General features: G+C 41.9%; 2 protein-coding genes across 2 annotated transcripts; both read left to right on the top strand.

Annotated features, from left to right (window-relative positions):
• Window positions 1-759: 759 nt before the first annotated feature.
• fem1b (fem-1 homolog b) lies at window positions 760-8480 on the top strand. The gene is given in 3 exon segments (XM_023272804.3): window positions 760-1221; window positions 1224-1494; window positions 2523-8480. Coding segments are annotated over 3 exon segments (1968 nt in total). The 5' UTR covers window positions 760-1160; the 3' UTR covers window positions 4159-8480.
• A 2671-nt stretch (window positions 8481-11151) lies between these two features.
• On the top strand, window positions 11152-13170 carry pdcd2l (programmed cell death 2-like). The gene is made up of 2 exons (XM_023272805.3): window positions 11152-11691; window positions 12397-13170. The coding sequence occupies exons 1-2, from the start codon at window positions 11199-11201 to the stop codon at window positions 13005-13007; spliced, it is 1104 nt and encodes a 367-aa protein (XP_023128573.1). The 5' UTR covers window positions 11152-11198; the 3' UTR covers window positions 13008-13170.
• Window positions 13171-13316: the final 146 nt, after the last annotated feature.

The following is a 13316-nucleotide window of genomic DNA, read 5'->3' on the forward strand; positions in this document are numbered from 1 at the left end:
TACACTCAGCCAACAAAAGGTGCCTGATACAACCACCCCAATAGGGCTGGTTGATAGCTAGACTCTCCTCCTCTGTGGTTTCCCGGTGGCGGAACGAGTAACTAAACTCTGTTCCATCGGCAGAGTCTCTCTCAGTCTTTAAGAAAAGACTAAAAACCAGCTCTTCACTGAACACCTTTACACTTGACAGACTGCAAAAAGCAAAACAAAACAAAAAACATCCTATTGCCTCCCACACTGTCTGTACACCAAGGTCCGATCACACTTGCACTTGTTTTATGGCACCTATTAAGGTTGTTTTCTCCTGACTAGATCTGTTATATCTACTCTTAGATGTGCGACACTTTGGATAAAAGTGTTTGCTAAATGAAATCGTAGAATTGTAGGTACAAAGTCACATACAAAAAAGAGATAACAGACTAGATGAGATCAGCGAAACTAAATTCATCCTTGCACTTCAGTGGAAAGCTTATGGAAAATGTAGTGATGCAATTACCTGTACATACTATGGGCCATAATATGCAAATAAAAGACACAATAGGATCAATTACGTGGGCCATTAAACAATCACCAGAAATTCCTTTGGAAATTTTGTTTTGAAACATACCTTAACCTATTTTCAGGACATGAAATTGACAAGAACATGAGCATTTTGTAACAGTAGGTGGCAATAATGCTCTGTTTCGTTACAATTCATGGCTAAAACTACGAGGAAGAAGAAAAAGGAACCCATATCTGCTGGAGAAAGTACTAGTCGGAGGTGTTTTTAAGTTGAACGGCAACTTCCGGCATAAGACTAGATAGCTAAAGGTGACAGTACCTGTGTGTGCTTCTGAAATATTTGACACTTGTTTTAGGTTTTAGACAGAAACTACACAGTGTGGACTTTTATAGCGACCGACAAGGTACAATTCTGTCCAATCTTGACCCCAAAACAGGTGTTTTTTTTGACCAGGTCGCTGTCGTTAGCGGCTAGCTAACCGGCTAGCTTGCTCAGCTGACGCTTGTCACTTGGAGACAGACATCCAGAAGCTGGACGCCTGGTATCGGGCGTTTACCCTGTGAAATTTCACCAATTTGGACCAGGAACATCTCTGTTGGGGCTGTAGAGGAGACGAGCCCCTTTTCATGTGATCACTGTGGCTTGTTTCGAGATTTTAATGGGAGGCCGCTTCCTTTGGAGGAGTGGACATTACGGGCGTCAGCTGCGAAGGAAGCGGAGGTCCTGGCTGCCTGTCGGGCTCAGATGGAGTCTCTGGCCGGCTACGTGTACAAGGCAGCCAGTGAGGGCCGAGTCCTGACCCTGGCCGCATTGCTGCTCAACCACTCCGAGGCGGAGACCCAGTTCTTGCTGGGCTATGTCACCCACCTCGCCGGCCAGAGGTCCACTCCCCTGATCATCGCGGCGCGGAATGGACACGATAAAGTGGTCCGTCTGCTCTTGGACCACTACAGAGTGGACACTGAACAGACCGGCACGGTTCGGTTTGATGGGTAGGAGCTGTCATTTTCACGTTTTCTTTACGTTGACAGTGTTGCAATGAAGGTTAGGTTCACCTAAGTCACATAAAACTTATTTTCTCACTAATCCCAGTGCTATCAACCTCAGTGGCATTTAGATATTACTCTAATGAAATATCTGACTACCTCTGGTATTCCTGACTATAACCCAAATCAAACATGCTATTACACAATCTGTTATGTAAAAATCCAAGTAGTGGCGAACAGTTATAATCTGAACTACATATACATTGCTTGTACAATATTTATCCATGTACAGACGCATGTTTAAGACCGTGAAACACGGAGCTCAGCCCAGTCTATAAATCTTTAGATGATCATCCAATGATCATCCAATAATTGCACCATTTCCATTTCGTTTTAGCTAGATTACGTCTCTCAAAGATTCGATTTTGGACAGTTGGTCAGACTGAAGACGTCTCTTAAAGATTTCACCTTTGTCTGTATGAAATTGTGTCATGGTCTTAGGTTGCCATGGAAAAAGCAGTTTTAGAGGATAACATGCTGTGTATTTTTTAAGTATGGTATTGAAATATAAAGTACTGAAACTTTGTTATTGTTTTTACACCTGTTATTGAAAACCATTTGAGTGAGTCCCTGCCCTAACACATAGACCTGCTGGTGCTCTTCTGCCAGATGAAGCTCTGCTGGTTGGTTTAGCGGACCACAACCCTCAGTATGTCACAGCAGAGGCCCCTGGTGTCAAAGCTAGAATACTGCTCTGACCTGAGCAGTAATAATACTGAAATAATGCTTTTTCAGTTGTCCCTCTGTCTCTCTTTCAGTAGTTACTTGCAAATGCAATAAAACTTTCTATTGATTCAAAAATCAATTGAAATAATGCATTCATGTGCTTTAGAATTAGAAGTCAACTTATGTATTCAGTCCTGTTTTTCTCTAGTGTTGAAGCTTTAAGGAATACTTCCTCATCTTGGGGCAAGCACTGTAATAATTACGATAATAATAATGTTTTTCTGATGTGTCTCTCATCTGTCCTGCAGCTATGTCATTGACGGGGCCACAGCGCTGTGGTGTGCTGCTGGAGCGGGCCACTTTGAAGTGGTGCGCCTGCTGGTTAGTCACCATGCTAACGTTAACCACACCACCATCACCAACTCCACTCCCTTGCGGGCTGCCTGCTTCGATGGACGTTTGGACATTGTCCGCTACCTGGTGGAACACAATGCAGACATCAGCATCACGAACAAGTTTAACAACACCTGCCTGATGATCGCTGCCTACAAGGGCCACGTGGATGTAGTAAAATTTCTTTTGGAGCAGGGGGCAGACCCAAATGCCAAGGCCCACTGTGGGGCCACTGCCCTGCATTTTGCAGCTGAGGCTGGTCATCTAGAAATTGTAAAAGAGCTAATGCACTGCCAGGCAGCCATGGTGATGAACGGACATGGCATGACGCCGCTGAAAGTTGCTGCAGAGAGCTGTAAAGCTGATGTGGTGGAGCTGCTGCTGGCACACGCTGACTGTGACGCTCACAGCCGCATTGAGGCCCTGGAGCTGCTGGGTGCCTCTTTCGCCAATGACAGAGAGAACTATGACATACAGAAGACCTATCATTACCTACACATGGCCATGATGGAACGCTACCGTGATCCAGATATTGTCATTGTCAAGGAGTTGATGTCCCCCGTTGAGGCCTATGGGGGACGTGGCGAGTGTCAAACACTCCAAGACCTGGAGGCCATTCGAGTGGACCGAGATGCTCTGCACATGGAGGGGCTTATGATCCGGGAGCGTATCCTGGGCTCAGACAATATTGACGTGTCACATCCCATCATCTATCGTGGTGCTGTCTATGCTGATAACATGGAGTTTGAACAGTGCATCAAACTGTGGCTTCATGCTCTTTGCCTGCGGCAGAAAGGAAACAGGAACACGCACAAAGACCTGCTGCGCTTTGCTCAGGTGTTCTCCCAGATGGTCCACCTAAAGGAGCGTGTGTTAGCCTCTTCTGTCGAGCAGGTGTTATGCTGCAGTGTGCTGGAGATTCAACGCAGTATGGCTCGAGTTGAAGTGGCAGGTGAATCTGAGTTGCCCCAGGCCATGGACAATTATGAGTCAAATGTTTTTACCTTTCTGTACCTGGCCTGCATCTCCACCAAGACGACCTGCAGTGACGAGGAGCGCGCCAGTATCAACAAGCACATCTACAATCTAATCCAGCTGGACCCACGGTCACGAGAGGGCTCTTCGTTGCTACATCTGGCCATTAGCTCCAGTACGCCGGTTGACGACTTCCACACCAATGATGTTTGTAGCTTCCCCAATGCCCAAGTCACCAAACTGCTGCTGGACTGCGGTGCGCAGGTCAATGCGGTTGACCATGAAGGCAACACCCCCTTGCATGTCATTGTCCAGTACAACCGACCTATCAGTGACTTTCTAACGCTACACGCCATCATAATCAACCTGGTCGAGGCAGGTGCTCACACTGACATGACCAACAAACAGAAGAAGACACCACTAGATAAGAGCACCACAGGAGTTTCAGAGATCCTGTTGAAGACACAGATGAAGATGAGCCTTAAGTGCCTGGCAGCGCGCGCCGTCCGACATCACCAAATCACCTACCACAACCAGATTCCAAAGACGTTGGAGGAGTTTGTGGAGTTCCACTGAAACAGACCTCAGACCTGAAGGCTCAACATGAATGAAGGACAGACTTCTGTCTTTTTAAAGTATTTCTAAGCAATCCAGATCGTGCGGAGCATGATGGTGTGGTACTAAAAGATTTTGAGCATTTTTATATAAAATGTGTTTTTGTTTTAAGTTTTAATTGCAAAGTAACAGCTGCTGTGGAGGGACAAAGGGCAGTCTGTCTGTCCATCTGTATCTCTGTGGCTGGTGGGCAGATAGTCACTGCTGAAGCTCGTTTACTGCAACACATCAGAGGAAAACAACTGGCCAGCAGCTGTTCTCTGAAGGTCTGGCAGAGGCCTGCAGTAGGTTTTTGCGGTGAGAGGACAGTAATGACGCTGCCCTACTTGCCTCTTATTTTGCCTTATCTCTGTGCCAGGTAACTGTCATGTATGCCATGTTACTGTGATTCTGCAGTCTGAGAGAATGAGTGAGCGTGATGGAGAGATTATCAGACAGAGACAGAATGAGTGCCTGTAGGGGAACCAACATACAAACCAAACTCACCTGCTTTCCATGTATTCATCCCACAATTCAGCTATCACACACATTATTTTTTATATGAAAAGTTTTTACTGGGTTTATTTTTACTGTAACAGCAGCAGTGGAGTGTTAAGAGAAGATGCTGAAAAGACAGAATTAGGAAACATAATCTGACTGTTTGACATAATTTATACTAACAATCAGATTCTTGGTTTAATGTTTGAAGTAATTTTACTTTGAAAAATGTACTAGTAAGCTTTTGAGGAAGATATATTTTTCCTCTTGGCCATTTTCACTGAAATGACACTAGATGGCCAAAACTATGCAGGCACCCCTGTCTCTATACTTTCATGCCAGTTCTGTCTGGATAAAACATTTTAGAAAGCCAGCATGCTAACATATTTGCTATTTTTCCACCAAAATTAAAGGAAGTGAGAAAAGCCTCCTACATCTTAGACTAAATAAACATATCTAAGCCCATTGGATTATCTGAAAAAATGTATGAAACCTGGTGTTTCTATTTTTTTAGCTCAAGAAATGTTGTTTAGTTTTCATAGGACTGCAATGTTTTTTTCAGTGTGTGGTGCAATATGTACCAAAATCTGAAACCGCAAGAGTGGAGAATGTTCCAATAGCCATACTGGTGCAACATTCAGATGTCCACATACTTTTGGCCATGTAGTCTGCTTTTTCAAATAGTTCAAAATATATTGACCAGATTCCTTCAGAACGACAAGCTAGGACTAAGATTTAGATTAATACTCTGCAGCTGCTAATTCTTGTTTTTATTTCGAAACATGGATCTGAGGACATAAGCACAGAAATCATGAAGGTCCTTTCCGAGGCAAGTTTAAAAATGAACCGTAATCTCTAAATAGTTAAGGACTATACTAAGTGATTTGCATTTTCTCATAGTGCAGCTACAGCTTTTGCCAGTTGCCCTTGTTTTTGTCTTCAGTATGTCTGCAAGCACCTGAGATTTTAATATTCAGTCTGCATGATGTCACTAAACATTAATTCTCAAAACATGCTTTGTTGCTTTCCTGGACCTGCTCTGCAGTTGGTTGGTGTTCTGCCTATTCAAGTCGATCACATTTTGGATTCTGCTTACAGTATTTTCTATGTTTTGGATCAGGGTCTTCCAGTCCCTTTCATAGTGGAGCTTTTAAATGTATTCCTCACACCTTAATCTAGGTTTTTCCACAGGTCTGTTGAGGGCCAACATCTAAAATCTATGACAACCTTTAGGTTCAACTACTAGTTTTTTTTTTTAATATTGATTTTGTTGATTAATTTCTCAAGTAATTGTTTAGTCTGGAAAATGACAGAAAATTGTGAAAAATGCTTTTTATAACATCCTAAAGCCCTACTTACATTACATCACATAAGCCATAAAAAACGGCACAGTTTCCCGGTTCAGCAAGTCAAGAAAATGTTTGATATGTTTTGCTTGAAAAGTATCCCAGTAAGTTACATATTAGCACTCTGTAAATCAATGCATCTAATAATCCAACCGTTTTTGGGTTTTTTTAAAAGCTTTATGGGTGGCATTGTTCAGTTCACTGTTTTCAGTTCTTTTGTTTTGAAAAACCTACCATAAAAACAAATTGTTAAGGGACGCAAAAGGATCTTAGTCAGGAGATGAAAATATTCACATTTATGTTTGATATGAAGTTAGCAGTTGTTCCTCTGAGTTTGCGACCAGTCTGTGAAATGACGTAATCTTCTGTTGGGACAAAAAAGGAATTTTGCAGTTTTTGAAAATGGACCATTACATGTCCAGACCATATCATATCTGCCTGTTAAATAGGGAGCTGCAGCCATTTCAGCTCGTCTTAGTGTAGACTGGATAGGAGTAATGTTCAGCCTGGTTCTATCCTAAGGTTAAACATACAAGAAGTATTTTTGGTAATTAGTGACCTGTTGAGGTGCTAGTAGGGAGATGTTGTTACTTCTAAACAGAGCCAGGTTAGTTGTTTCCTGTCTTTATGCTAAGCTAAACTAACCAGCTGATGTCTACAGCTTGATATTTACTGTGCAGATATGAGTGGTATTGATTGGAATACTAAGTGGAAGAGGAGGATTTCACTATTTTCATCATCTGTTCTTCTGTAGATTATTTTTATGTTTAAATCACAGATTTTTTTTCTTTTGTCCAACAGTTCAACACTAAAAACATTCAATTTTAAATGATATACAAGAAAGCAAAGCAGCATCTCCCTCTTTGCAGCACTGATTCTCTGGTTTCTGTTCCTCATTGTCAACATTTTCTGCTTTTCTCTGTTTTATTGTTGTACTTTTTTTTTTTTGGCTGCTGTTAAAAAAAAAGTCCCCTTTTAACTGTTGGATATATTAATGGATATTTCCCACATTTTTGTACTATTTATAGACTAAAAATGACTTGAGAAATTTCATTGCTGTGAAAGAAAATCTTTAGCTGCAGCCCTTAAGTAATCCAGTATGTCGCTGAAAGTTATAGTTTCACATTACTGACAGGTTGTTGATTGTCAAGGTTGTAATGGAGCGCCTCTACTCTTGATAGGGGACATCTGGATGAGTTTGTTTTAGTTGTTATCACTGTATCCACTACAGGTGTTTTTTCTTTTTTTTTTTTTAAAGTGCACCTCGTCACAGTTGGACTGTGTCACTTGACTTCAGCTTTCAATAAAACCAAGTGTGGGGTCGAATCAGTAAACTGCAGGAAATACTAAATAAGCTGTTTGTCTGTAAAGCTCCAATCTTTGTAAGCATGAATTTATTTGGTTTGCTTCAGATGGAAAATGAATCTTAATTTGGCAACTGTTGGCCTATTGGTCACATTGTTTTCTTCAGATACTGGTACTGCTGAATCAAATGTTGGGAATATCTCATAATCCGACATTGAAAGTTCAGATGAAATTGATTCGTGTCCATTTTTGTTTAGCGTTTATTTCCCAGGTTAGATTTTCTGAAGCCTGTTAACACAGTGTCATGATAGAAATAGACGCATCCTGTTAACATTACTCCAGTTCCTTGCTTTTCTTAACCATGTTATGGGCGTCACTTGGGGGGTGGGGACTTCTGCTTGAATGTTTTAAGGTTTGATGTGATAATGTGCCATTCAGTGCTAATTTTATTTTGAACACATCAGTTTTTATGTAATAATGCAGGAGCATTTATGTCCTGATGGGAAGCTGGGAGCTTTGAGTTTTGAACCAGGTTTCTGTGGCTGAAAAGAAGCCAAGGGTTCTCCATGTGTCAAGAAACTTTAAAAGATGTCAGCTGTTATGTACTGTCTGCAGAATGAATGCTGCCAAATTAAAGGTCTTCTGTCCGCCTTTAATATCCTGCTATTGATTTGCTCTCCAGAAGTGAATTTGAACAAACGCTACTAAAGGGAGCATGTTGACAGCTTTAAAAGAATCTAAAATTTTGGTAGACTCTGGTTAAAAGCCTGGCAGCTAAATTCTGTACCGTGTGGAGTTGATTAAAATATTAACCAAATTGTTACACTGTAATAACTCCTTATTAATATTGCAATATACTTGAAGACCAGATTTTGCATCTGCATTCTGCTTCCTACTTTTCTTCTTACCTTTCACAGCTGCAAATATCGTTGTCTTACCAAGGCTGGGTTCTTACAGAGGACTTGTACAGTATACATTAGAAATGAGTACGTCCCTGTCCAATATCACTTACATTTCGAATGATTCGAAATTATGTCACCTCTGAATGCATTATTTGTATGGTTAAGTGTCAAGTATTTCCTCTTATGCCAAAATAAAAGCTATTTTACTATATGATTTACTATATTAAAATGCAGGCTGGAACTCAGTGCAACACTTTGAAGTACACCTGTCATTACTCATTTATTTTTTCAGTTCTTGTGCCAAAGGTGTGCTATGTCCACCTTTGTTTCTGATGACAGACTCATTCCTCTGCAGCAGGATACCAGCATTGTACAAATTTCTAGATATGTACACTACCGTTCAAAAGTTTGGGGTCACCCAGACAATTTCACATTTTCCATGAAAACTCACACTTTTATTCATGTGTTAACATAATTGCACAACGGTTTTCTAATCATCAATTAGCCTTTCAACACCATTAGCTAACACAATGTTCTATTAGAACACAGGAGTGATGGTTGCTGGAAATGGGCCTCTGTACACCTGTGTAGATATTCCATTAAAAATCAGTCATTTCCAGCTAGAATAGTCATTTATCACATTAACAATGTCTAGTCTGTATTTCTGATTAATTTAATATTATCTTCACTGACAAAAAATCCTCTTCTTTCAAAACTGAGGACATTTCTAAGTGACCCCAAACTTTTGAATTTTAGTGTATTCCTTAGAGACATTTTCCGCTGCTCTTTATCAGAGGAGTTGTGTTTTTCTAGCTTTGTTTTTAAAATATCTCAAAAATGATCTATTGACTTTAAGTCAGGCAACATATTTGGTCAGGTCGTATCTTTCACTTTTTCCTTCTTTAGAAACCGTTGTTACACCGTTGTGTAATTTGTGTGGTTGTCATGCTGGGATATTCCTCTTCTGCCAAGCTTCTGCAGACAGGAAGTCATTTAGTCAGCCAGTATCTCTTGGCTTATAATTACTGCCCGCATAAAATTCAAAACTCTGACACTTGCATACAAATCTACAACAAATACAGCTCCCTCCTACCTGAACTCTCTCATTCAGGTCTAGACTCCCTCCCTCTCACTAGGCTTGGTCAACAAAAGGTGCCTGATACAACCACCACAACAGGGCCGGCCAATAGATAGACTCTTCTCCTTTGTGGTTCCTCGGTGGTGGAACGAGTTACCAAACTCTGTTCCGTCTGCAGAGTCCCTTTCAGTCTTTAAGAAAAGACTAAAAACCCAGCTCTTCACCAACACCTTTACACTTGACAGCCTGCTAAAAAGCAAAGCAAAACAAAAAACATTCTATTACCTCCCACACTGCCTGTAGGCACCGCAGTCCTGTTGTCATACCTGAACTTGTTTTCTCCAGGTTGTTTTCCCTGACTAGACCTATGCTTGTGTTGTATCTACTCTCAGATCTATGTCGCTTTGGATAAAAGTGTCTGCTAAAGGAAACTGTAGAATCTCCATGGGCATTCATGGTGCGTCTATAAGTGTCATCTCCCAATAGCTTTTGCACTCCTACATTCTCATGTCATCACACTTGCACCTCCGTGCTTCACTGTCAGGACTATGCACTCACTGTGATATCCCGACCACAGTGATGTTTTTTCTTCGTTCCATCTAATTAAAAAAATTAGCTTCCATGATTAATCAGTATTTTATCTAGCAAAGTTTAATCTGGCGGATGCGTGCTGAGCAATAAGCAAGGGTGTTTTTCTTGGAAATTGTCCATCAAGACTGATGTTATGTCATAATGTACTTCATGCTGTCTAAACCATCTCAAAAACCCCTAATTCCAGTAGAGGAATATTAATGTGGACGCAGACTGATACTCTGATGAACTGGCAGGTGTCCTGGCACTGACAAGATCTCTGTAGTAGGAAGGACTGTCTTGTAACTGTGAAGGCCTTGTGTCCTCTCCTTAAAGTTAAACCTAGGCTCTGTGATGATTCCAGACTCATTGTGGATGTTCAGGTGAATCTGAAGAGATGCTTTTTAGTGATTCACTTTATATGTAATTTGGGAATGAATGTTTAAAAATATTTTTTAAAATACCACGTAAGTCTGGAGTTCCCCCTAAAATGCCATTTCTCTCTTGTCCCATCCCCCTGATGACCAAACTGAATCTTCAATAAAACAGTTAAAATGGAACCTAAACCTCCTTTTTTTGGTGTTCTTTTCATTGATATCTCTGGTAATTATGGGGACATTTTATTAGTCAACATAATATTTTAAACAACAATTGTTATGCATGGAACGTGTGTCCCACAACATGTTGCCATAACCTTTTTAGCTGGTAGGAGAAGAAAACAGTGAATCACATGATACGCTGGAATTAACATCAGTTTTCCAAAAGAATGGGCAGAGCAAAGATATATCCTCTCTTCTATTTTTCAGAATTTTTTAACATTTTCAGCCTTGATTGAATGTCTCACTCTACCTCATGCAACCCTGTTATGCATATTATCAGGGTGCGAACAAATTCTTTTTACTTTTTTCTTTCCTTTTTTCCATCAGTAAGTTTGTCCCCTTGGTCAACAGTAACAGCTAGCTAACTATCTAGCTTCTACTCCTGAGCAAAAGCTAACATTAGCATTGATTAGCACTCCTGTGACTCCATACTAAATGTCCTCCAATTCTGTAATGACCTATGTGCTGTTAGTGTGATCTACAGGGTTTCGGGTCCGACCATAGACTTTATATGGGTCCGGTAGGAACTTTTGTCTCTCTCGTTCAAAAACGTATCATTTTCACATTTGTTTGTGTCTTTTTGCTTTAACGTGGTATGTTCAATAATTTAAAGCCCGGATTTTTTGCATGTGTGTATCTGCACGTATACAACTTCGACTTGTTTCCAGCCGGGCTTGTTTTTGTGAGGGACTTCAGGCTCTGGCTCCAGTCTAGCACACGTGTGATGGCCGCAGCGGCTCAGGAGTCCACTCTGCTCGGTCTGTGTGATGGAGAAGTGGACTCTAGAAGACACCAGTCCTCCTATCAGACTAACAAAGTCGGGGGTTCGCCGGACTGGTTGCCGGTCATCTCCCGGCAGTTTCCCCGCTGTGGTCAGTGCGGTGCTGCGTTAGCCCTTGTGGTGCAGGTGTACTGCCCGCTGGAGGACTCCCCTTACCACAGAAACCTCCACCTGTTGGCGTGCACAGCTGCTGAATGCAGCGGCCGCTCCGACTGCTGGGTGGTGCTCCGCTCCCAGGCTCTGGAGAAGGAGGTGGCGGCGGTGCAGACTCCCAGCCGGCCTGCTGTGGCTCAGGAGGCCGCTCTGTCGGCCACGGATTGGTGTGACACCGCCGATGACTGGGGGCTGGAGGGGGAGGAAGGTGACGATGGTTGGGGGGGAGGTGGGCAGAAGGATATCCAGGTTCAGGAGGAGGCAGCAGTTCCTGAGACAGGAGGTAGGTTTGGGCAAAGTATCAGTGCTGAAAATAACAACTATTTGCATAGTTTTATCGAAGCAAAACTGTGCCGTTCTTACCTTTTTTTTTTTTTTTAAAACCTGTTCGAGAAATTTCATGGTTGTTATGGGCTAGTTGTTGAGATTTTGTTCAATTTTGGCCATCTGTCTTGCAAAGGGTGGCTATTTTGAAGAATCTAAAATTTATTTCACACTTTTTTGTTTACCACATAATTCCGTTTGTGTTCATTCATAGTTCTGATGCCTTCAGTGAGAATCTACAATGTAAATAGTCATGAAAATAAAGAAAAAAAAAACATTAAGTGAGAAGGTGTGTCCAAATTTTGACTGGTAGTGTATGTTCCATGCATCAGCTGATTAGTTGTGTCCCTGCCACGATTAAAAAAAATTCTTCTGGACAGATGTTTTTGTTTTGTTTTCTACATGTATTTGTGTATAGCTGGTAGTATGTTTGGTGTAAATTATTGCTGTGTTGAATCCCTCAGTGCAAATTCTTGCTAGTATGCTTCATATAAATCTACAACTTAGTTTTGTGTTTATGCCTGTCTGTTCAAACAGTAATTTCTTTTCAAAATAGTGAGGGACGTGTTGTTCCATATCTAAGCAGGCACATACTCTAATATACATGTGTGAGGTGAAGTTCTTGTGTTTACTGTGATGTTTATTGTTTCTCTGCATTGCCCAGTAGGTGCAGCCAGTGAGATGGACGTCAGCAGTGGACTTCAGGGCCTCAGTCTGAGGGAATCGTCGGAGGACGTTGCTGTCTTCCGTCCCTTCTTCATCAGTGTGGTGGACGAGTCAGATCTTTGTGGGGAGGAAGACGGCCTGGAGCACGCTCAGCAGCTACTGAGAGAGTACGAGAGGAGAGAGGGAGTGGCGGTAGGAGAGCTGGAGGAGAGTGGGCTCAGCCGGGAGGAGAAGTATGAGAAGACCAGAGCCAGACATGGAGACGCCGTCTTCTCCAGGTTTATGAAGAAAATCTCACTGTGTCCACAGCAGATCATGTGCTATTGCCGTGGCGGGAAACCGCTTTTCATCTCTGAGCCGCCATCCAACATGGCTCAGCTGGTTTCAGCATGCAGCTCCTGTGGAGGACCCAGGACCTTTGAGCTGCAGCTGATGCCTGCACTGGTGAGCCTGTTGCAGAGAAAGGACAGCAGTGTAGAGGCAGAGCTGGAGTTTGGGACGGTGCTGGTTTACACCTGCACAAACAGCTGCTGGACGCCCGGATCAGACACACCCGTGAAGGAGTTCTGCTTTGTTCAAACAGACCCAGATCAGCAGCTCTTTAAATGATTGAACAGGTTGCTAAGTCTGATCCTCACACCAAAACATCCCAGTTAAAGAGGACATGCACTATCATTCAAAAGTTTGAGGTCACTTAGAAATGTCCTTATTTTTGAAAGAAAAGCAGTTTTTTCAATGAAGATAACATTAAATGAATCAGAGATACAGTCTAGACATTGTTAATGTGGTCAATGACTATTCTAGCTGGAAATGGCTGATTTTTTTTAATCTAAAAATAATAATATATATCATAGAAATTTTTAATATCTACATAGGGGTGCAGAGGCCAGAGGGAAAAGTTTAAAATTCTACACTGTG

Source organism: Amphiprion ocellaris, chromosome 3 (genome assembly GCF_022539595.1).
Source record: "Amphiprion ocellaris isolate individual 3 ecotype Okinawa chromosome 3, ASM2253959v1, whole genome shotgun sequence".
NCBI lineage: Eukaryota > Metazoa > Chordata > Actinopteri > Pomacentridae > Amphiprion > Amphiprion ocellaris.

Bases quoted from the DNA above. Each gene is read 5' to 3' on its own strand.
- pdcd2l (XM_023272805.3), top strand. From the start codon at position 11,199: ATGGCCGCAGCGGCTCAGGAGTCCACTCTGCTCGGTCTGTGTGATGGA. The intron at 11,692-12,396 runs GTAGGTTTGGGC...TGCATTGCCCAG, and splicing joins AGCAGTTCCTGAGACAGGAG to TAGGTGCAGCCAGTGAGATG.